The 23,225-nt window shown below is 33.6% G+C and overlaps 1 protein-coding gene and 3 non-coding genes across 4 annotated transcripts; 1 reads left to right on the forward strand and 3 right to left on the reverse strand.

Annotated features, from left to right (window-relative positions):
• Positions 1 to 115: 115 nt before the first annotated feature.
• Positions 116 to 22,400, reverse strand: LOC124534741 (probable ATP-dependent RNA helicase DHX34). The gene is made up of 20 exons (XM_047110741.1): positions 22,200 to 22,400; positions 21,139 to 21,689; positions 20,938 to 21,056; positions 20,151 to 20,317; positions 19,287 to 19,490; positions 18,780 to 18,912; positions 14,684 to 14,832; positions 13,936 to 14,043; positions 12,791 to 12,896; positions 12,089 to 12,294; positions 11,096 to 11,299; positions 7,759 to 7,941; positions 6,127 to 6,224; positions 5,606 to 5,810; positions 4,490 to 4,552; positions 3,762 to 3,943; positions 2,854 to 2,964; positions 1,983 to 2,104; positions 796 to 1,084; positions 116 to 421 (listed from the first exon to the last, which is right to left on the reverse strand). The coding sequence occupies exons 2-20, from the start codon at positions 21,675 to 21,677 to the stop codon at positions 145 to 147; spliced, it is 3,465 nt and encodes a 1,154-aa protein (XP_046966697.1). The 5' UTR covers positions 21,678 to 21,689; positions 22,200 to 22,400; the 3' UTR covers positions 116 to 144.
• Trnaw-cca lies at positions 1,149 to 1,220 on the reverse strand. The gene has a single exon. It is a non-coding gene; the product is annotated as a tRNA-Trp (tRNA).
• Trnaw-cca lies at positions 9,117 to 9,188 on the reverse strand. The gene has a single exon. It is a non-coding gene; the product is annotated as a tRNA-Trp (tRNA).
• Trnaw-cca lies at positions 10,275 to 10,346 on the forward strand. Its single transcript has one exon. It is a non-coding gene; the product is annotated as a tRNA-Trp (tRNA).
• Positions 22,401 to 23,225: the final 825 nt, after the last annotated feature.

Consider the following 23,225-nt stretch of genomic DNA (forward strand, 5'->3'; position numbering starts at 1 on the left):
AGTATGTGAATATTGCCTAAAATAATAATAAAAAGACAATATAATTGCTAGAAGAAGGTTGTCAATGTGATACGACTCATCAATTACACATTTTATTTCAGGCTATTTATAAATAAAGCAAATATCGTTTTTTTAAGTGCATTTTTATTTACACGCGTTTTTGTGCTTCAATATTTCAACAGGCGTTAAATATAACGTCTGTTTACATTTCTCACATTCATACTCCTTAGTGTTAGGCTTATTTTCCCTTATCACTTTCGTCTGTACTTCCTTCTTTTCGGTTCTAGAAGAGCACGTGAATTCCTTATGCTGTATCCTCTCTAGCGGTGATAAACAGAGTGATATCTCGCAATCGGGACAGGTCCATGGGAGGCTGTAGGTTTCTTGATAACTTTGGTAGCTCCAGTCCGTATCTACAACGCTGTAAATATTATTTTATAAGTTTTGTGGAATGTTATTGGTTGTAACTTCTGCAAGCAAGCAAGTGCGCAATATAAAAGCAACTTAAGTGACAAGACAGAAGCAATTTATTTATTTTTCTTTGGCGACTTAGACCATTAATAAAAAAATAAATATCATTTTGGCGCCATAGATAGATAAGTGTTTTAGAGATTACAATAAAAAAAATCAAAATAGAACATGTCTTATCTTTCGAAATTCCTAACTAATATTTTGAATATAGTTTCAGGCGACTGTGAATTCCACTCAGCAGAGTATGAAGGTTTAATTAATACATGCGTAACTTTTTTGTGGGCACCCTGATGTTACATATGTAGTTAATATTATATCACTTACCAATTAAAAACAATATTATCCGTAACATACACCCCGCCTTTCTTCTCGTGTGCACGGCATTCGAACCCTTGATCGAAGGGATTAGGGTCTATACTTGGGTGCACCTCGTCCGCGCCCACATACATAACTTTGAGATCTCCAGGCAGGCACCTCTTTATCGTATAATATATATCACTGTTTATATAAGTACTTATATCACATGATAATTCGTACTGTTCTTCTTCGTATGATGATTTAGTTTGATTCGATTTTTGAAGTTCGCTTTCAACGGACTTGTTAGGATTTGCATCTGAAAGTATAATAAAATAATCTACGTAAAAATATATTTATAAATAAAATTGTAAAACAAGGAATGACCCCGACGTGATTTGAACACGCAACCTTCTGATCTGGAGTCAGACGCGCTACCGTTGCGCCACGGAGTCGATACACTACTTAGTGAAATATCTAATATGTATGTAATTTTCATAATATTATTCTATTAAAAAATATTCAAAAAGAAATAGTTCTTTCTTTTTACCATTAAATACCAAAAATATTTTTTTATTTATTTCGTATAGTTACGTACAATAATTAAAAGGCTATTTTTAATTTAATAGAATGTGTTTTTTTTAATAATAATGATATTTAAAATAATATTAGGGACATTTATGCCAACCGGATGAGTACGTACACATTCACACCTTTGACATTAATTATAATGTTAACAGACATGGGAAGTTCAAAAAATTTAAATAAGTAGCCAAATGAAAAAATAGTATTATATTATAAGAAAAGATATATTACACGAGTACTATTTGTAGTGCATGATATAGTAGAGATATCCTGCCATTTTTTTTTTTATTATAGGTTGACAGACGAGCATATGGGCCAACTGATGGTAAGTGGTCACCACCCATAAACAATGACGCTGTAAGAAATATTAACTATTCCTTACATCGTCAATGTGCCACCAACCTTGGGAACTAAGATGTTATGTCCCTTGTTCCTGTAGTTACACTGGCTCACTCACCCTTCAAACCGGAACACAACAATACTGAGTACTGTTATTTGGCGGTAGAATAACTGATGAGTGGGTGGTACCTACCCAGACGGGCTTGCACAAAGCCCTACCACCAAGTAAAACTACCTTTCAAAGATCATTTTATATGTACATCTTCGATCGGAATATGCCATAGATACCATACCTTGAAGTCGCCTGTTGATAAGTGCGTCCCAGCGCTGCCTTAACTTAACGGCTTTCATTAGTAAAGTCAATCCGGTATCGGGATACGGAAACTCCAATAAAAGCCAAGAGTCACAAAGTATTCTGAAAATTATAAAAAATATTCATCACAATTTGAAAGAAATTATATTATGAGTGCTTATGTATTGCACTGAGCCTTTAAAGGTCTGAGATATGTATGACATGAAAAAATTCTACAAATAATAACTATGTTATATCCGCCCTTTGTACACGTAGATCTATTAAAGTACAGAACGGATTTTTGTGCATTTTTACCATAAACAGAATAATTTAAGAGGACGGTTTGTAAACATAATACATGCATTTTACAGTAGAGAAACGCCGAGACTTAAAAAAACAAGAACTTTTCTTTATATCAATGTCCTTCAATTTAAAGGTAGTTTATAGGTCCTTATTGTATCCAGGTGAAGCTTGTATGGGTAACTAGTAAAGTATAATAAAGTGTTATGTTATTGTTCACTTGACAAAAACCTACTTAACTACTTGTCTTAAATTTTCGCGATTATTACACATTTTAATGAAACTAGTTATAACGGTTCGAACGCTGTAAAGGGATGTCCAAAATAATTAATATACGCGATTAAAATCCGTTATAACTAGTTTTATTTAAAAAGATACAGTTTTTCTCAATTTTTGGAGGAGCTAGCCTCCCAAAATTAAGAAACACCGTATCTTACGAGTCAGTAACTTCTTACATTTGTTACACATAGTATTAGGTAAGGCTAGTCAATCAAGAGAATATTTAAAATTACCCAACCCTCAGTTTAAAATTAATAAAATAAGTTAAGGATAAATTATATTGTTCTCAATACCTTGTGAAACCAATATTCGTGTCTATAGAATGTGCTAGAAGCAGCAATGTTTGAGCAGCTGGCATTCGCATTGAGTTCACTATGTAGGGTTTTGTCGTCTCTAACAGCGATCTGAAATACAATTAATTAATATCACGGTTACTTATATACAATTTATGTAATCAATATTGTTAATCTGTTTTTATCATGTAACGTCATTATAGACTTAATTCTAGAATTTTAATAATGTTCAATATTTCTTTTGTTTAATATCATTGCGTATAGTATGCGCTACTAAGAACGCATTTTAGTTTTGTAGACATATTGGATAATATGCCATATCGTGGTATCGTGATGGTAGCAAGATAAGAAATATTAACAGTAATTTACATCATCACTACATAGTATAAACCAAAGTAGATTTATCTGTTTCTATATTCCTATTGAAGCATAAATCTTTAAAACTACGCAACGGGTTTTGATGCGGTATTTATTTTATATATAGAGTGATTCAAGAGGAAGGTTTTTGTATACAATACATGGACAATATAGTAAAGAAACACTGATAATTTTAGATGTTTGTAATGTGATGTCATAAATAAACAAATTATGTATAATATTTAGTATCAGTATAGCACCCTTGCGAAGCCGGGGCGGGTCGCTAGTCACCAATATAACTTAAGTACCCTGGCAGATTGACCCTTCAAACAACAGTTTAGTTTTAAACTTTGTCAAAGCAAAATCCTTTTAAACACACTAAGAGGCTCACTGGTACAGATTGCAGAAACATTACATCCACTAGCTATGTAATTATCGTTGCCCAATCAACTATATAAATAATAAATAAAACAAATAAACTACTACTTTAAAATAATAAGATTTGTAATTTGTAATTTGAATATCAACTAAGAGTTTAATAAATAACTTACAAATAACACAGTATCTGATGTTTTGCTGATAACGGTAGCCTGTTCTTATAGCCATTCGGTAATTCCGTCTGTATGTCCGCTTCAGTGAGCTGTAGGAGTCTCGGATTCTTGCCGAAGATAGACGTAGGGTGCAGGAACACGAAGGGCTTGCTCCACGTGTGGAACAACTGTTCGGACACAGACTGGAATACGAGGAATATTTATGTATAAAAAATAGCTAACCTAACAACTTTTGCACTGAATTTAGATGATAGCATTGCATCAATCATTAATCGTATTCATTATGTATTATTAAGAACATTGCGTTTTGTTTAACGACGAAATTATTATCCAAACTTTGGAAGTACAATAAATGTGGATGCACATAAGAAACACATTTTATTTTATAGGCAAAATATATTCAGGATATTTTTATATGTATAGTACCTAATACAGTACATCTAACAGGAAATCGCGTGGAGTATCAAAAGGTATTGTTACTTCGTTAACATTTTAAATTTGCGTTGGGATGGATTACCGGATCCCTTAAAATATAGATAACTTGAATGAATGAATCAATGAATGAATGAGCAAGTATCTTTACACCAAGAATAAATTAAAATGCGAACATTTCATTTCATTAAATCATTCGTATACTAAGTTACAGGACGGTCACAATTATATTAATAAAAATACAGATAAAAAAATATATTTAACGCTATATAAAGAAATTATTTTGTTGTCTGTACCTTGCAATGATTGTATTCATCTGCTACGGCAACTTGTGGATACAAAGCTCTGCAGAGTATCAACTGGAAGAATATACAAACATAATATTAAATAATAATCAAAATATAGAATAGAATTAAATGCAAATTGTCATTTTCATTATAAAACCACCCACATCTTCGTTCAGAAAATATTTAGCGAATATCGATCGAAACGATCGAAAATAGGATGTTTCATATATCAGGTCTATATGGTCAGATCCGATCAGATCAGACAAAGGTAAAGTGTTTTGTTTGAAGCATATGAGGCATAATTTTTCAGCTATCTTTATTTTATATCTATGTATTTTTGATCGATTTAGTCACGGCGTAGAATCTACAGCGAAGCCAACAGGACATTATAGGGCACATTTTAAATCCTGGAAGATAGATATAGATAGATATAAGGCTAAGATATCTAACAGCTAAATTGTCGAGGCAAATCATCCCATCTATACAAATATAATAAAACTGAAGTTTTTTTTTTTTGTTTCTTTCACTATCTTATAGACAGTCTGTTATAGATTATTATTTTGTATTAAATAGCTAATTTGTTAATAAACATAGAGATAATAATTTTTGATAATTATCTAGATTCGATAGAGTCGAGATGGCCCAATGGTTAGAATGCGTGGCATCTTAACCGATGATTGCGGGTTGAAACCCAGGCAAGCACCGCTGATTCATGTGCTTAATTTGTCTTTATAATTCATCTCGTGCTCAGCGGTGACGGAAAACATCGTGAGGAAACCTGCATGTGACAAATTTCATAGAAATTCACCAACCCGCATTGGAACATATTCCAAACCTTCTTCTCAAAGGGAGGGGAGGCCTTTAGCCCAGCTGTGAGAATTTACAGGCTGTTGTTATTGTTGATAATAAACTAGCTGTTACAATTTAACAAAAGCGTTATTGGTGTAGCCTAAGTTACTCCTTATTATGTCAACTGTCTGTCAGTGAAAATCGGTCCAGCTGTTCCAGAGAAACAGACTGACATACAAAAATTCATACATGTGCATTCCTTATTATTTCAACTGTCTGCCAGAAAGAAAGCCGGAACAAACAGACTGACACACAAAAATTCATACACACACTTACCTTCAGCATGATAAGATCCCGGCCGCTGTTGGTGCTGGCGCCGTTGATGAGCGCGCGCATCCGGCCCGCGTCGTTCGTGAGTCGGAACTCTATGTCGCGGATGTCGACGGCGCCGTCCTCGTCTTTGTCGTCGACTATCTCCCACGAGTCGACTTTGAGGCGCTTACGACGTTTCGATTCTTCGGCCGCTTTTTGCTTATATTGCCTGCAATAAAAAAGTCGCTGGTAAGTCTTTGTGAAAAGTCACTCAAAATATCACAAAATCTGACACCAAACTGATACTTTATTGATAGGTTTGAAAGCTGAGGGTACCAGTGTAACTACAGGCATTAAGGAGATCATAATCCTAATACTCTAACTAAAGTAGAGTAAAGTAGATAAAACTCTTTATAGTGGTCGTAAACATGAAGGGGGGGGGGGGGGGGGCAGTTGTAAGTCTACTAACCATTTAATAAAAGTAAGAGTAAAATACATTTGTTTATGTGAACGTTTATAATGATGATATAATGTAATAAAGGTACCTTCTCATGTCTTTCAATTGTTTCATCTGCCCGTGTCGCAGGGCTCTCTCCGCTGACGACATCGTTTCCGGTTCAGGAGCCTCTGTTAGGTTATTATCCTGTAAACAATATCTTGATTTTTATTAAAAATTTACCATGCCTTAATGACGAATTTTTACTCCTTACATACTAAGAATTTCATTCGATTGGATTAAGATTTTAACTCTAGCATAAGTATTTACATTAAGTATTACCATTACCCATAAGCACCAATTGCTCTTTAAGATTTGTTTACTAATTAAAAGATTTGACTTGTTATTTAGTACTTAAAAGATTGAGAATAGTCGAGTACTCTACTATTATGATAAGTATTAAATTTGCATCTGTAACGACAGTGCCCTTTGTCAACAAAATATTTTTAATCAAATACAAATTGTGAATCATCATGTGACATACAAATAACACAAATATATACCTACAAACGGTTCTGCCATTGCAATTCCCTATTTAAACAAATTACAAATATTCCCATTTACCCCTCCAATTAAGAATTACGCTTTTGATAAGAGTGGGGGTCAACAATAGGCCAAGTCTTTTTGATCGTTTCCATTAAAAATCAAAATCAAAATATACTTTATTCAAGTGGACTTTTACAAGCACTTTTGAATCGTCATTTAACAATTAAGTGAAGCTACCACCGGTTCGGAAAGTAGATTCTACCGAGAAGAACCGTCAAGAAATTCAGTAGTTACTCTTTTTTAACATTTCAAAAAATACAGTCATGTTAGTTAATACAATTATTTAAATTAATATATCCTGCCTGGAAGTCAATAGGTATTAATTCCACGCTTTTTTATCATCACATTCCCCTTGAGGGTTGAATAAACTCCGATAGGCTCCTTATCGACGAAATGAAACACTTAGTACTGTATAAGCTTCCATTTACTTCTTGAGACGATTCACACAAAACAATAATTATCACAATGTCTTATATATAAAGAATAACAAAACGATTGCGCGATAAAAAACTTATAAAAATTGAACAACGCCATCTAGGCGTCAACTATGAACTAAACATGACAACTTAAGGAATAATCTACACTAATATTATAAAGAGGAAAACTTTGTTTGTTTGGTTGTAATGAATAGGCTCAAAAACTACTGGACCGATTTTAAAAATTCTTTCACCATTCGAAAGCTAAATTAATCCCGCATAACATAGGTTAAATTTTATTTTGAAAAAAATAGGGTTCCGTAAGATATTTTGGGTTTTTCGGACAAAAAAGGAAAAAATCTACCAAAAAAGTTGACTTTTTGCGTATGATGCCTAAACTATAAAATGTTTTAACTCCGGTCCTTAGAGGGCATAATGGCCTCCGACCCTAAGAACCTCATCAGATTCGTGGCTGATGTTGGTCTGGCTGAGGTGTTGTGATCACGAATTTGAGTCATAATAGATCCAAGCGCCGGTTGCAGTAATTTTTCAAATGTGACCGTGCCTCAGCAGTAGGGATATGAGAAGACTGATTATGAATCGTTGTCTACGCGGGCGAAGCCGCGGGCGACCGCTAGTTCAAATATAAAGAAAAGTAATAAATACAAAGGAGGTTTTAAGGTGTGCATGTTTAATCCTGACAGGGGTATCGGAGTTACCTGCAGCAGGTTGTGGAGCTGGGCTGCCAGCTTGGTGAGCTCGTAGAGGCGCTGCTCCTCGAGGCCGCGGCGCCGGCACCACGCGCGCCCGCCGCCGCGCGCCTTCTCGCGCAGCCACGCGCTGTACAGCGCCAGCAGCGACACCGGGTCGCCGTGCTCCGACTCGTCGCCGCGACGAGCGTTCTGACCACGAACACCGAATCGCAATTACAACACCTAACTTAGATTATACATACTATCCAATTGAATTATCAGCGTGACGGATTATATTTTAATTATTAGATTTTGACTATCCGTTGTCCAGTAGTGGGTACGGATTTCAAGGATACGCCACTCCGAGGTTCGATTCACGGTTGAGTCGATATAGAAAAAGTTCATCAGTGTTCTATTTTGTCTTGGGTCTGGGTGGTTATGGTAAAGTCGTCACTTCTGATTTTCTATAATACAAGTATAGTATGACACAAATTAGATCTAGCATCGGAAAATGCAATGGAATGAAACTAAAACCGATTACTGCCGATTTACACAACCAATAGAAATAGCTCTCTATCGCGCCATTCGACGCTATTCGTCGCTATAGATTCACGCGTCAGAGAAAGCATATGATTTTACAAGTTATTACGTTGGTGCAAAGATCATATTCGCATAAGAAATAAATATTGATAATTTGGGATAGCGTACTTAATTCGGATGTGATCGGTTTTACGAATTTTGCCGATGCGACATCAAAGTTGTGTCGTACTATTCTTTAGCTAATTACATTGGGTTTAGATTAATGTATGTGATGGTGTCCAATATTTATTTATTATTAAATACTACAGCTTTCAATATCAATGTCGATGGAGTAAAAGTTATGTAAATTTTATTGATGAAATACAGTCATCAGAATCTTTTACTAAGAAAAAAGCGTTTCACAAGGATCAATTTTAAGTCCATTTTCACCTTTGATATACATTACAAGACAAATTTATGGACATCAAAAATTTGTTTTTAAAGTTTGCAGAAGAATTAATAAGACCATATTATAAATAATGGACTGCGTAAAATTCATTTACTATCAGTAGTTTGTTTAAAAAAAACGCAAATAACAGCATTGAGAGCATTGTAAAAGAAATTGAATACTGAATATAGTATAATATAATTAAACAAAGGTTATTTAAGAATAAAGTTTTTGTTAAGATTATATAGATGACGTGTATAATAAGTTTTTTTGAAACTTTTAAAATACAACCTCTGGAGTTCTTTTATAGACAAAACAAATTTTAATTAAAATCACTCAAAACCAAAGGAAATAATTGTTAAAGTCTGAGTAAAATTTTATCATAAAAGAAGGCAAAATGAAACCGAACATTGTCTTTTGACCCCGACGTGATTTGAACACGCAACCTTCTGATCTGGAGTCAGACGCGCTACCGTTGCGCCACGGAGTCGATGCACTTTGGGGCGAAATAACTAAACACAAAGGTAGGTAAACTTTTAAAAGTAAATTTAGAAGATTATTTTTGAAATATGAATTACTCACTATCATTCCATATCATTCAAATTAAAAAAAAAACATTCATGACGTATTTAAAAAAATATCTTTTCTCTGCCATCTTAACAGTTGTAGGAAGGTATTGCCAGTTTGGAAAATGCAATCTATTGAGTTGACACAACAAGAAACTATGTTATTTTGAAAACTCATTTATTACGTATGCACTAACTTAAAATACTTTTTCTTTAAATAAAATCAAAGATAAAATTGTACATCAGACAACGAGTGAGATGTAATTTTGACTAAAGTTTTTATGTAACAAAGTTTTTTTTGTTTATAGATAAATCAAAAATCCTCCTTATCTTTAAAGTCATATTCGAAGCGATTTATGTTGGAAGCCCAAACAGTATACGTAATTTATAATAATAGGTTTTAAAAATCAAATTAAATTATTTGATATTAAGGCATTCCATATATATATATATATATATATATATATATATATATATATATATATATATATATATATATAGTATGACACAACTTAGATGCAGCATCGGCATAATTCGTAAAACCGATCACATCCGAATTAAGTACGCTATTCCAATATATTCATATCTTATGTAAATATGATCTTTACACAAACGTAATAACTTGTAATATCATATGACCTAATATATTCGTCAATTTGACTCGTCGATTTACATGCCTTTGCTTTTTCGAGTTGAACTGACGCGAGAATCTATAGCGACGAATAGCGCGATAGGGAGCTATTTCTATTTGTTGTATAAACCGGCATCATATGGTTTTATTGAATTTGCCGATGCTACATCGAAGTTGTGTCATACTATAGATGATTTTATGACAGTCAATGAAAAAGCAACAAATAATCAAGAAGTAATAATAATTAACAATTATATCGATTCTTAAAAAACTTTAGCGATGCCTGTACTATTTATCTCGTATAATAAATAATACATTTCACTTGTAGTTTATCAAAGTAAATTTTATTATCATTACACATTTCACCCGATGGAGTATCGACTCCGTGGCGCAACGGTAGCGCGTCTGACTCCAGATCAGAAGGTTGCGTGTTCAAATCACGTCGGGGTCAAAACTACTCAAATGGCTGAGTCATTTCAAGCCAATTATTTTACTTACACGTACATATATATTATAATATGTAATTGTCACAAAAATTGCTTTCCAACTGCTTTTATTTAAAATAGACACTTATGTATTATGTTAACGGTACTAATTTTTTTTTATGGTATAGGTTGGCGGACGAGCATATGGGTCACCTGATGGTAAGTGGTCACCATCGCCCATAGACAATGACGCTGTAAGAGATGTTAACTATTCCTTACATCGTTAATGTGCCACCAACCTTGGGAACTAAGATGTTATGTCCCTTGTGCCTGGAGTTACATTGGCTCACTCACCCTTCAAACCGGAACAAAACAATATTGAGTACTATTATTTGGCGGTAGAATAACTGCTGAATGGGTGGTACCTACCCAGACGGGCTTGCACAAAGCTATACCACCAAGTAATGCGCGGTCCTATAAAAACATCATCACCAAATGTGATACTATTGAATATTACCAATACTGAGAACAGTTGTTTTACAACTATGATCGTGGCAGGGCTTCGTGTAAGAACGTGTACATGTAATACCTACTCCATATAAATTCTACCCCCAAACAACAGTACCTCGTATTGTTGGGTTCCAAGTGGAAGGGTGAATAAGCCAGGCATAACAAAGGGCACAATATCAAAGGCCCCGAGGTTTTTGCTATGACCGGATCTCTAAGAGTCCAAAGGGTCCAATAACAAGCACGAGTGACACAGTGGAGGGCATACCTCGCAGTCGAAGTCCCGGTGCGCGCGCGCCGTGTAGACGGAACGCAGGCCCAGCGCGGCGGCCAGCGCCAGCGCGGCTGGCAGCCGGTCTGCCGGCAGCGTGGCCGCGCCCGCCACCAGCGCCTTAGCCAGCGACACCTCTACCGGCAGCTTGGCCAACGCCGCGCCCAAAGCCGTCAGCTTCTCATTGGACGACAGCGCGCCCTGGCGAAACCAGTTAAGTTATTATACAGGGTTATTGGTGACTCGACGTATATCCGTTAGGAGGTGATAGGCGTGACTATTTGCAATAATTTTAACACCCATATGCATAATCCAAAAGTGAACCAATTTTGAGTTATCGCGTTTTTTAGCATTTTTCGAAATTTGTCAAAAATACAACTTCAGAAATTTATTTAAAAAAAATTATCAATTAAAATCTATTTTTTTCTTCTGGTTAAAATTATTGCAAATAGTCACCCCTATCACCTCCTAACAGATATACGTCGAGTTACCAACAACCCTGTATATGTATTACGCAATAGATATAAAATTCCGAACTTCAGTGTGGCTCAGTGTGTGCGCAATGTGCACACAGAACGGCGTTGATAATAATTATTAAATCCGAATCAAAGTATGAACCTAGGATTAAATAATAATTCAGTAGTTAGTCAAATAAGTAAAATGATTTGTTGAACAATTGTTTAAATACCTAGAAGTAACATCACAATAAAAAATAATTACAGAAAACGCCATCCTACTATCATCCAACTCTATATGGATACATATTTTTACAATACGTTGCGAAACGAAAAGAAGAGCGTAAGCGCCATGAATATCTGTCTCGGCGCTTACGACGTTTTGATCGCGAATGCGTAATGCTTGTCTTACATAAATGTGTGCGTGTGATGACTAAGAGTAGAGACAACAAAAAAAAACAAATCAGATTACATTTTATTATTTTATTTAGTAAATGAAACTTAAAAATATTATAGTTTCAAAAATGTTACTAACATGTTGTTTAAGTTCTAATAGCGCGTCCTCTATGGCCTCTTCGGGTGGCGAATCAATGAACGGGAACCTTCTGACGTCATTGACGCCGAGCGAACTCATCAAGAGTAGCAGCGACGCGAGCGGCACTTTCGACACTTCCGGGGTACTGAACTCTTCCAAATCCGAGTACTGCTCTTCAGAATATACGCGGTAACAGACTCCAGGACCTAGATTCAACCAGCTCGTATATGTCAGATACAAGGTCACCTGGTGGTAAGCGGTCACCACTGCCCATATACAAATATTGAGCATTTCTTAAATCGCCATTGTTCCATCAACCTTAGAGACTAAGATGTTATGTCCCTTTTGTCTGTTGCAGTGTCTCTTTGGTAAGGTATTCTAGTAAGCAAGTTTCTTATAGGTGTTTTCTATTACTGACATCATCATCATCTATCACTAAATCAGACATGAAAAAGTTTGTCCACTCGAATTCACAATTAATCAATGGCAATATTATGATTTACACACCTGTGATAACACTTGTAAATATCCTGACATTTAAATCTATTACATAAGAATTTTGACTTTTAATCCAAATTATATTGCCAGTTCCCATATATGAGTGTAAATAAAGCAGAATACAAAATATGAAAACAGATTATAGCCCTTTTCCGGAGGCGCGTGGAATATCAAGACTAATGAAAAAACTTCAAATGACGATACCTGTTCGCCCAGCTCTCCCCTTCCTCTGATCGGCGCTTGCCTTTGATATCCAAAACTCTTTCAGTCTCTGCATTTTCGTTGACGAATCGTAGCTCATCTCTTTTACCTTTAAAATAAATCTACATTTGTCATAAATTACCTTATAACATTTTGCACAACAAATTTTTAGTATGACACAACTTAGGTGTAGCATCGGAAAATTCAATAAAACCGATATAATTTATAAAACCAATAGAAACAGCTCACTATCGCGCCATTCGTCGCTATAGATTCTCACGTCAGTTCAACCCGAGAAAGAGAGTGCATGTAAATCAACGTGTCAAATTGACGAATATTTATGTTCTCATGACATTACAAGTTATTGCGTTTGCGTAAAGATCATATTCACATAAGAAATAAATGTTGATAATATGGGATAGCGAACTTTATGAATTTTACCGATGCTACATCGAAGTTGTGTCGTACTCTAAAAATTTCCCTCATTCAAAAGAGAGAAGGCCTTGGCATACCAGTGCGTCATTTGAGGGGTGTTATGACATTAAAATTCGTATTAATGATGGATAAGTGACAAATTCTAAAGAAAACTGATCCCTTTGACTTCATATGAAGTGGAAGGGATGATACTAACTGCGCCTGCGACTTCGTGCACGATCGAATTTAACGAAAAGGTTATTATTGTAGCCTAAGTTTAATTCTTAGTACATCACATTTCTGTCAGTGTAACAACAACAACAACAACAACAGCCTGTAAATTCCCACTGTTGGGCTAAAGGCCTCCTCTTCCTTTTTGAGGAGAAGGTATGGAACATATTCTACCTCGCTGTTCCAATGCGGGATGGTGGCATACACATGTGGCAGAATTTCTATGAAATTTGTCACATGCTGGTTACCTCACGATGTTTTCCTTTACCGCTGAGCACGAGATGAATTATAAAGACAAATTAAGCACATGAAGCAGCGATGCTTGCTTGGGTTTGAACCCGCAATCATCGGTTAAGATGCACGCGTTCTAACCACTGGGCCATCTCGACTCTCTCAGTGTAAATTCGGTAAAAATAGGTCTAGCTATTCGAGAATTTAGCCGGAACAAACAGGCACTCCAATTTTATAATAAGAATAGATGATTATAATTAACAAACGCATACCTTTCCGGAGTCGACGACGAATCTTATCCCATCTATTGTGACGGAGGTTTCCGCGATGTTCGTTGATACGATACACTTACGAATGCCCTCTGGTGGGTAGTCGAAAACCTACAACGTCATATAGAATCATTAAACGAAAATATTTTTAAACTTTGTATTGAGAACACAGGAGAAAGTAGGCCATGTTTGTGTGAATTATTGAGGAAGACAGATAATTAATCAAATCAAATCAAATCAAAATAATCTTTATTCAAGTGGCCTTTTATAAGCACTTTTGAATCGTCAATTAACAATTAAGTGAAGCTACCACCGGTAAAGTAGATTCTACCCAGAAGAACCGGCAAGAAACTCAGTAGTTACTCTTTTACAACATTTAAAAAATACAATGTCATGTTAGTTAATACAATTATTAAAATTAACATATCCTGCGTGGAAGTCAACAGGTATTAATTCCATGCTTTTTTATCATCTACATAAATCTTGTATCGAATAATACGCCTTTTTTACCAATGTATATTTATAAACGATTTGAATTTACGAAGAGGCAAATTTAAAAATGCGTGCGGAATTTATTATAAAAACGGATACCTTGCCCCAAGAAAGATTTAATGACTTTGCGGAGTCGGAAACTTGGCGTTATAAGCTTATCCTTACTCCTAGTGCATATACAATAATAATTTTGACACCTGATGACAACTTATGCGGTGACTTGTCAGTCTACCTATTTATTAAAAAAAAAAGTAACAACCTTATCTTGCTCAGCGAGTGACAGTGCACTGTGCAATGGTAAAATGATCCAACTCTTTGCTTTTTCGTTATACTGTTGAGCGGCGTCACATATCGCTGTAATTTCCTTTACTCCAGACATGAAAATGAGGAGATCACCTCTTTCGCCACCTGAAACATCAAATATATCATACTGTTAACAGCTTAAAATGTCCCACTGCTGACCCTTCTCTCTTTCAATTGAATAGTCAAGCAGAAAAACAACAACAACTGCAACAACCTGTAAATTACCCACTGCTGGGCTGATGTCTCCTCTCCCTTTGAGGAGAAGGTTTGGAACATATTCCAACACGCTCTTCCAATACGGGTTGGTGGAATGTAGCAGATATTCTATGAAATTAGACACATGCAGGTTTCTTCACAATATTTTCCTTCAACGCCGAGCTCGAGATGAATTATAAACATAAATTAAGCACATGAATATTCCGTGGTGTATGGCTGGGTTTGAACCCGCGATAATCGGTTAAGGTGCACGCTTTCTAACCAGTGGGCCATCTAGGTTCTTCACCATGCTTCACCAAAATCCAACAGGAGTTTGTAATTACACACGTGGCATTTGTGATCATACCGAAATGCTACAATGCACTTAGCATATTACTTCTTGACGGTATTATATGTGTGGGTACCCAAGCGGACTCGCGCCAAATCCGACCATTAAATAATGCGTTAAATTACCATACAACCATATAGCCTTTAATTTTTATACTCTATTCCGAACATAACAGAAAAAAGCCAAATAAACAATATTTGACAGCAAATTCACGCTATATCATTGGTCGAGAGCTTGATTCACTTTGGGTTTACAAAAAAATTGTGTTCTGAGCGTTGACGAAGGTATCGGAATTTCGGATGTGAAATTAAAGAGCATATAATTAGTTAAGTGTTAAAGTATATAAATAAAGCTATATTAATCAATAATTTTACAGCGGTATTCATGGCTACACTACTCCGAGGTATCGGGTTCGATTCCCGGCCGAGTCGATGTAGATTATCATTAGTTTTCTATGTTGTCTTGGATCTGGATGTTTGTGGTACCATCGTTACTTTGGATTTTCCATAACACAAGTGCTTTAGCTACTTACATTGGGATCAGAGTAAAGTATGTGATGTTGTTTCATGTTTAAAAAATATATATAAATAATTAAATCATAAACTCTTAGCAGTGCACAATATAGCTATTTTCCTAGCAATTCTTATTTTATATTATAGCATGATAAACGTAAATAAAAGGTTTGTTTACCTTTTTTCCTACTATCATTGAAATAAACTACATTTACGTATTATATGTGTCGTTTATTGTAAAAGTGAATTATCTCCATATTCATTAGTATTGAGATAATTAGCCTTTTGCAAATTAATGTATAGGAAAATAAATAAAAGTATTTAGGTAGTTTTTTCTATTTTTAATTGTTCATTACAAAGTAAAGTTTATAATAATTTTAGTAATTTAGAAAACAATACAATAACTAATTTAATAAATGCACTTAAATTTATTTTTTTGGACTTACTTCACTATTATGCTGACATTTTTCTATTAGTCGTAAGTAATTTCGTCGTCGGATGAACGCTCATCGGCATTTCGTGTGCTTGAACGAGTTGGCATATCCACGGGAAGGTTTTTATAGTAATGGTGGTAAATTGGTGGAATATACGGCAAAAGATCAAGCATGTCTTTCTTCTTTGCGTTGCACTGGTCTTCGTGATGCATAAAGAGGGTCTTGTCGAATATTGAACAAGTAGGGCTGTCGTCCTTGTTTATTTTTATGCAAATTCACTTTATAAAAGGGGATGTCGGGATTCAATGTTTCTTTAAATTGAAACTCTGAAGGATTATTTTTTTCAAATCTTAGCCATCTAATATTAAGCCAGTTGAACTTGTAGCCACAAGTTGTTTTTTTTCTATTAGTAATAGCTTTTTCTAGGGCAGCAGTGCTTAAAAATCCAGGATTTTTCATTTCTGTAACAATAAAGTAAGGTTCCTTGCATTTGGTTTTATTATTTCGATCCACTGGTTTGGGCCATAAATTTGTCCATAACGGCGGCTAGCACTTTCTATTATTCCAAATTCTCCGTCATTGGGAAGGTATGAATGTCCTGAAACCAAAAACTTGTGGTCTATCGTGTCAATATTAGTATCAGAATCTTGTACAAGTTTTAAAAGAGAAAGGGTTGTCTTGATGTTCCTATTTTGTCCTGTACAAGAATCTGAATACATTATAACGTGCTTATGTAGTGCCGCATGTCTTTTTAAATGTTTAGTCAGACATACAGCAATATCTTGAGAACCTTTCCCACCTTCAACTTCATCCCAGACATTCATGTATGCTGTATTATTCTTAAAACAATGTATTCCAAAATTGTATAAATAAAGATTTCTTTTATAGTATGCTACTGAGGTACTTAATTTCGGGTAGGCTAAAGCTTTCTGTAGATCAAAAGTAAGAATGTATGCTTCATCAACTTTTTTAGAATCTATCTGAAGGTTTTCTCTAGCTGATTCTGCTTTTCGTTGATGAAGTTCTATTTGAACCTTAAACTGTTTCTTAATATTTTCATCATCGGTTCCTTGTATTTTCAAATTTAAGTCGTCACAAGTCTTGCATGTGTCTTGTCGCGGTGTTTTAAAATGGAGATTAAACTTGGTGTTAAATATTTTCATATAATATTTTAATTTCTTAGGTTCAATCATTTCAGTCTGACATTTTTCTTTATAAAGATCATACATCTTACGTATAGTTAGTCCAGGATTTAAATATTTTCTGTTGGGATTATTTTTTCGTGTATAATGGCTTTGATAAGCAGGAAAACTTTGAATATGGGCAACGATATCGGAATCATCAAGTTTTCGCGAACTAGTTGTACCACGCTTATCCTTACATTGAGAGACATCATCTTTCGAAATACAGCGATACAACCTCCCATCACTAATTTGAAACGTTTTTAGGAAATATTTCTTACACACTAACAGTGTTTTGTTACTAGACTTTAAAAAATACTGAAAGGTCACATTTTTCCCTGCACGTGATTGATCTTTTGGGCGTTTTCTGTTTACTGTAGTTTTCTGAATCAATGCATATAGATATGAATTTTGCAAAGTAAAATCTTTTAAATTCCAAAATGAGTCAAATATACTTTGCCTTTTATTTACGGTAAATAGTGTAGAACATTTTTTAGGACACCCGCAGTCAACATTTTCGAACTTCTTTTCATTTATTCTTACACCGGTTTTTGTCAAATAATGTTTTCCACTGTTACGTAGCATCTTTCTTTTATTAACTGCCCAATTTTCTATGTTAAGTGACCTTTTCCTAGATCTAGATGGCCCAGGTTCAAGTTGAAGATTTGGTTGGGCTTTTTCTTCATTAAAATTATCATTATCGTCTATATGTGTATCTAGAACAAGTGTGAAATACAAAAGTTTAGTTTAGACATGTCACGCAATACACTAATAAAATCAGAAAACAAAATAATGGAACAGGAAAAAAGAAATTAAAGTCAACAATTTTTTGTGGGTAGAAAAACAATGAATTAAAACTTACCAGATTCAGAATTACTTTCTTCGGCTGATATTCAGACCCAGAATCATCAAAATCATTTGTATTCATCATGATAAGCAACCAAAACAATTTTTTTGAATATTTTTTCGATATAACGTGTTACAGTAGAAGTGAATCAACGTACTTACTTCACTATTAAAGTGACATGTGATTTACTTCACTTTTATAATGAATATTTTGCCGCCATTGTTCCCTATAAAAACAAGTAGCGCCATCTATTGCACTATGGTAGATACTATGGAGTTGTTTGACTTTTATAGTGACAGGTATTAATAAATGTGATTTAATCCAACAAAAAAATACATTTTTTTTAAATCTGGAGTTACACCACTTTTACAATGAGTGACATATATAAGTATTTGTATATTTTTAATTTTAGTTTTGGAATGTGGAAAAAAAAACTTAGTCTTCGCCTAGAGATCATAATTTTTTTCATAATTTTATTGAAAACTTTGAAGAAAACATAACTAAAATAAGGAATAAATTAAAAATATGCCTTACTTGAATATTTGCTATCTATTAGTTGCATGATCTGCACATAAGGCTGCGGATCGAGTCGGTCATCCCTGGTAGGTTTATCTTCTATCAAAATAGGTTTATACTTCAGTTCTATGGGATACAGTCGACCCGGTACCTGAAATATGACACTGATAAATTGCATTTGATTACATTAATTCCTTTGTTCAAAGATCATCCAGAAGCATCGGCATTGATTTATGTTGAGGAAGAAATGTTTAGGAGAAGTTCCATGACATAGACACACACATAAGATTTATTTTTATTTTCAATTTGGAGTTATTTATAATAATTTTTTCTTCTTAGAAATTGTTGTTCATATTTCTGTTTTAAAGATATATTAAGGTAGGTGTATAAGTGTTGTTATTTAAAACGTATAATGTAAACGCCTGCAAGTGTGGTGAAATAATTTGTTAATACTTTTATTTCAAAATTTGTAAATATACGAATGGCGTTTCAAAAATCTATAAATAACATACAAAACATACTAACTTGAATAACGACGGCGGATTCCGCTGAGAAATAATCCTCGAAAAGTTTAATATTGATCGTGGCTGACATGAGAACGAGCTTAATATCATCACGGGAGTGTATCAGACACTTGAGGACGCCCAGCAAGAAATCTCCCATCAAGTGTCTCTCGTGGATTTCATCGAGGATGATGACGTCATAGCTCGGTAAATTTTCCGACGACATCTGTAATTGCATGTATTTTATAAACATAAGAACATAACGAACAACTAATGGTCCGTAAACTTTATCTGTAGGACCAACTGCCGCTCTGCTCATACGAAGGACGAAAACTGACACATGCAGGTATCATGGCAATATTTTTCTTCAGAGCCAAGCACGGGTCAATTAAAATAAGATTTTTTTTTTTTTTATTGTATAGGTTGACGGACGAGCATATAGGCTACCTGATGGTAAGTGGTCACCATTACCCATAGACAATGACGCTGTAAGCTGTAATATTAACTATTCCTTAAATCGTCAATGCGCCACCAACCTTGGGAACTAAGAAATTATGTCCCTTGTGCCTGTAGTTACACTGGCTCACTCACCTTTCAAACCGGAACACAACAATAACTGAGTACTGTTGTTTGGCGGTAGAATAACTGATGAGTGGGTGGTACCTTCCCAGACGGGCTTGCACAAAGCCCTACCACCAATAAATTGCATTGATTCTTGCCTGCCTTCGTATCCGATAAACGTTTTTTTGCCAGAACATTATTGATTTAATTAATACAGAGAAGATGGTGGGAAGATACTTTACCAGGTGAAGGAGAGAATGTTAAGTCTAAAAGTTCATTTTTTTTAAAGACAGTTTATTTGATTAGTCAATGAAGGTAATATTACCTGCCTTAGCAATAATCCTTCAGTTATAAAGCAAATTTTCGTATCCGCCGTCTTGCTCTTTTCAAATCTAATCTGATAGCCAACTTTACTCTCGAATTGAGTCAACATTTCGAAAGACACTCGTTTCGATAGAGAAATACAAGCAATTCTTCTCGGCTGCGTACAAGCTGAAAAAAATAAAGTTAAACATAAATCTATTCTTTCATATTTCGGTTTCCTTAGAGATTTATTTATTTCCGCAGTAACCTTACAAGGGAATTTCCGGAAATTACTTTTACTAACTTAACTCTAAACCTCACTTGGTTTTTGACTACACAAATGATATACCTATACCACTATACCTAAAGCCAAGCAGTCTTACTTTAATATTTTTGTGTTTCGGTTTGAAGGGTCGGTGACTCAGTATAATTAAAGGCAAGGGACATAACATATTACTTCCCAGGGTTACTGCAAGAAACTGATTATATAAGAAATTATAAAAATTCATTTGGTGCTAATGTGTTTGGGCAATGATGAAAAAATATTGTCATTTATGATCTTGTTTAGTTACTATATATTGATAATTAATAGTGTCCAGATTTATAAAAACTACTCAAATGTAGATGATAATTATCTAAAGTTGGGACTTAGACACCGACAAATTTACTATTTTTACTAATATGTAATAATTCTAACTTTACCACAAACTCAGTAGTAATTGATATATACAGCTGCAATATTTATTTATGATATATACTTTTTTTTATAATAATAATAGATAGATAAGATGTATTAAAATATGATGTACCAATATTTTGAAAACCGGCTGTGTGTAGATATTGTGGGACTTGAGTTGATTTGCCGCAGCCTGTATCACCAGCAACAATGACTACCTTCTCATTTTGTACAGCTGATACTATTTCGTTCCTGAAAACAGTAGAGAAAACATTTTTTTTTAATTTAACATCAAAAAGGTTCCGAAACATATTTTAATTTAAAATATACAAACCTATATTTAGCGACAGGAAGTTCACTCTGTGCCTTTCTCAACTTTTTTAACTTTTCAAATTTCTCTTTATTTTTAAAATCTAAATAAATCGACACAATATTTAGAAATGCATCAAACATTTTTTTGTCCAGTTTTCTCTTTTCCCTTTCATCATAGACACTATCCATAAACTTCATTTTACTTAAAAAATTTATACAATGATGTTTGGAAAAATTTATTGGTATGCCAATATCATTGAGTTCAATTTCATTTTCATTATCTATAATTGATTTTCCCGCCTTTTTTAATGTCATTTCATATTTTTTAACAAACACCCAGAAATCGTCAAGATTGTTTATAATTGTGTTAGAATCATTACTGTATGTTATCATTTTGTTCAAATTTCTTTTGTAATCTAGAAAACTATACTCTACAGCATTTGATTGCTTTGGTGGACTTTGCTTTTGTAATTTATATCTTTCTCTAGAGGTATTTTCATGTGAATCTGATCGTCTTCTTTTTGAAGATGATTTGTGATGATCTCTCGGTTTGTGGTCCATAGTTAGTTATAGCTGAAACAGGTATTTCCAAATAATAATTTTAAATTTAATCAATAAATTGTATTTTTCTTTGATGATAATTGTAATAGATTGAAGCTTCATTTTAAAAAACTTATTGTGTTACATCCAATGTAAACAAATGATTGCAAAATTTCAATACATGTAATATGTAACTTTTGTTGATTGGCAAATAATGGTTAAATTTTATAATTTAATCAGTAACCAAATTCATTTGTAATATTTAGTTTAATGTTTTCAATATTCAAAAATGTAGATGTTATATAAATAATTATACATTGAATTAATAAAATGTAAACATTATGTTTGCCTTAAAATAATTAAAAAACTCTGTGCTAAGTTAATTAAGGTTTTCAAACCAATAATGAGATCAGAAGTTTTTAAAGTGGACATTCATTTAATATTTTAATTACTCAATGAAATATTATTTGAGGTAACTAGTGGATAATCAAATGAAAAAGAGTTAGTCTATTGTTAATTAATATTTTTAATTCATTTACGTACTGTATAAACTTGAAGATTAGACAAATTTTATACAAAATGTCCTAAGAGATTGACTATAAAATGTTTTAAACTAATGCAACTATACTTAAAATTTAACCTTATAACACAATTATATGTTAAGTAATTAAGTATAGTAACTTAATCTTTTATAATATGCATACAATAAAAATAGGTCAAAACTTTGTTATCAATACTTTGACGTTTGACATTGATATTGACATTTAAAAATGTGACATTTTCGGAACAATAACATTTGTTGACACAGCGAAAGAATCAATAAGTCCGATTTCAACAGAATCTGTAAAATGCTATGGAAGAAAATTATTTTTAAGTTTTTTCGTCATGAGACGAATGAAAATTGTTTTTCGTAAAAAATAAAGCACACAAAACGATTATTTTATACCATCTTAAAACTTACCTTACATAAAAATACAACGATTCTAAATTTAGAGGTGCTGAATTAAATATCAAATCAGAGTAAATTACATATACATTTGATAAATATGTACAGCTTATTGTTAAATATTTCTGGTTTTTATTTTATTCACGTGAAACATTAATATTCATATTTCACACGATAAAATGTGAATAAATAAATAGATAACAAACTGGATTTATATAATGTATACAGGTTTTTACGATAATTGCTTTCTATCGCATCCACTGTGTATGTAATAACGAACCAAATTAAATAAAAGACACAACTAATTTCTGTAAAAATTGGAGATTAAAATGTAGTGTTCAATGTTTTATTCTGTAAAATATGCATGTTCTAATATATCATCACTGAAATTGAATACCATTACCAAAATAAATTAATAATATTGAGTATTAAAATATAGATATAATAGTATATACAAAACAAGATAATAATTATTTTACAATAATTTTCTGATTATATATAATGCCTTTGTTTTGTAATAAATATTTTGCAAATCTAACATTACAACAGTTTCTATTTCATGATTTAGAACTATGAAGTAAATGAGAGGGAAGATAAATGTTATTTTTTAAGCGCCCTCTTTC

Source organism: Vanessa cardui, chromosome 13 (genome assembly GCF_905220365.1).
Source record: "Vanessa cardui chromosome 13, ilVanCard2.1, whole genome shotgun sequence".
Taxonomy (NCBI): domain Eukaryota; kingdom Metazoa; phylum Arthropoda; class Insecta; order Lepidoptera; family Nymphalidae; genus Vanessa; species Vanessa cardui.

Excerpts from the sequence above, each read along its gene's own strand:
- LOC124534741 (XM_047110741.1), bottom strand. The coding sequence starts at position 21,677 with ATGGACCACAAACCGAGAGATCATCACAAATCATCTTCAAAAAGAAGA. Across the intron at positions 11,300-12,088 it reads TATTAGAACTTAAACAACAT|GGCGCGCTGTCGTCCAATGA; the intron begins GTTAGTAACATT and ends TGGTTTCGCCAG. Across the intron at positions 2,105-2,853 it reads ACGAATATTGGTTTCACAAG|AATACTTTGTGACTCTTGGC; the intron begins GTATTGAGAACA and ends TATAATTTTCAG.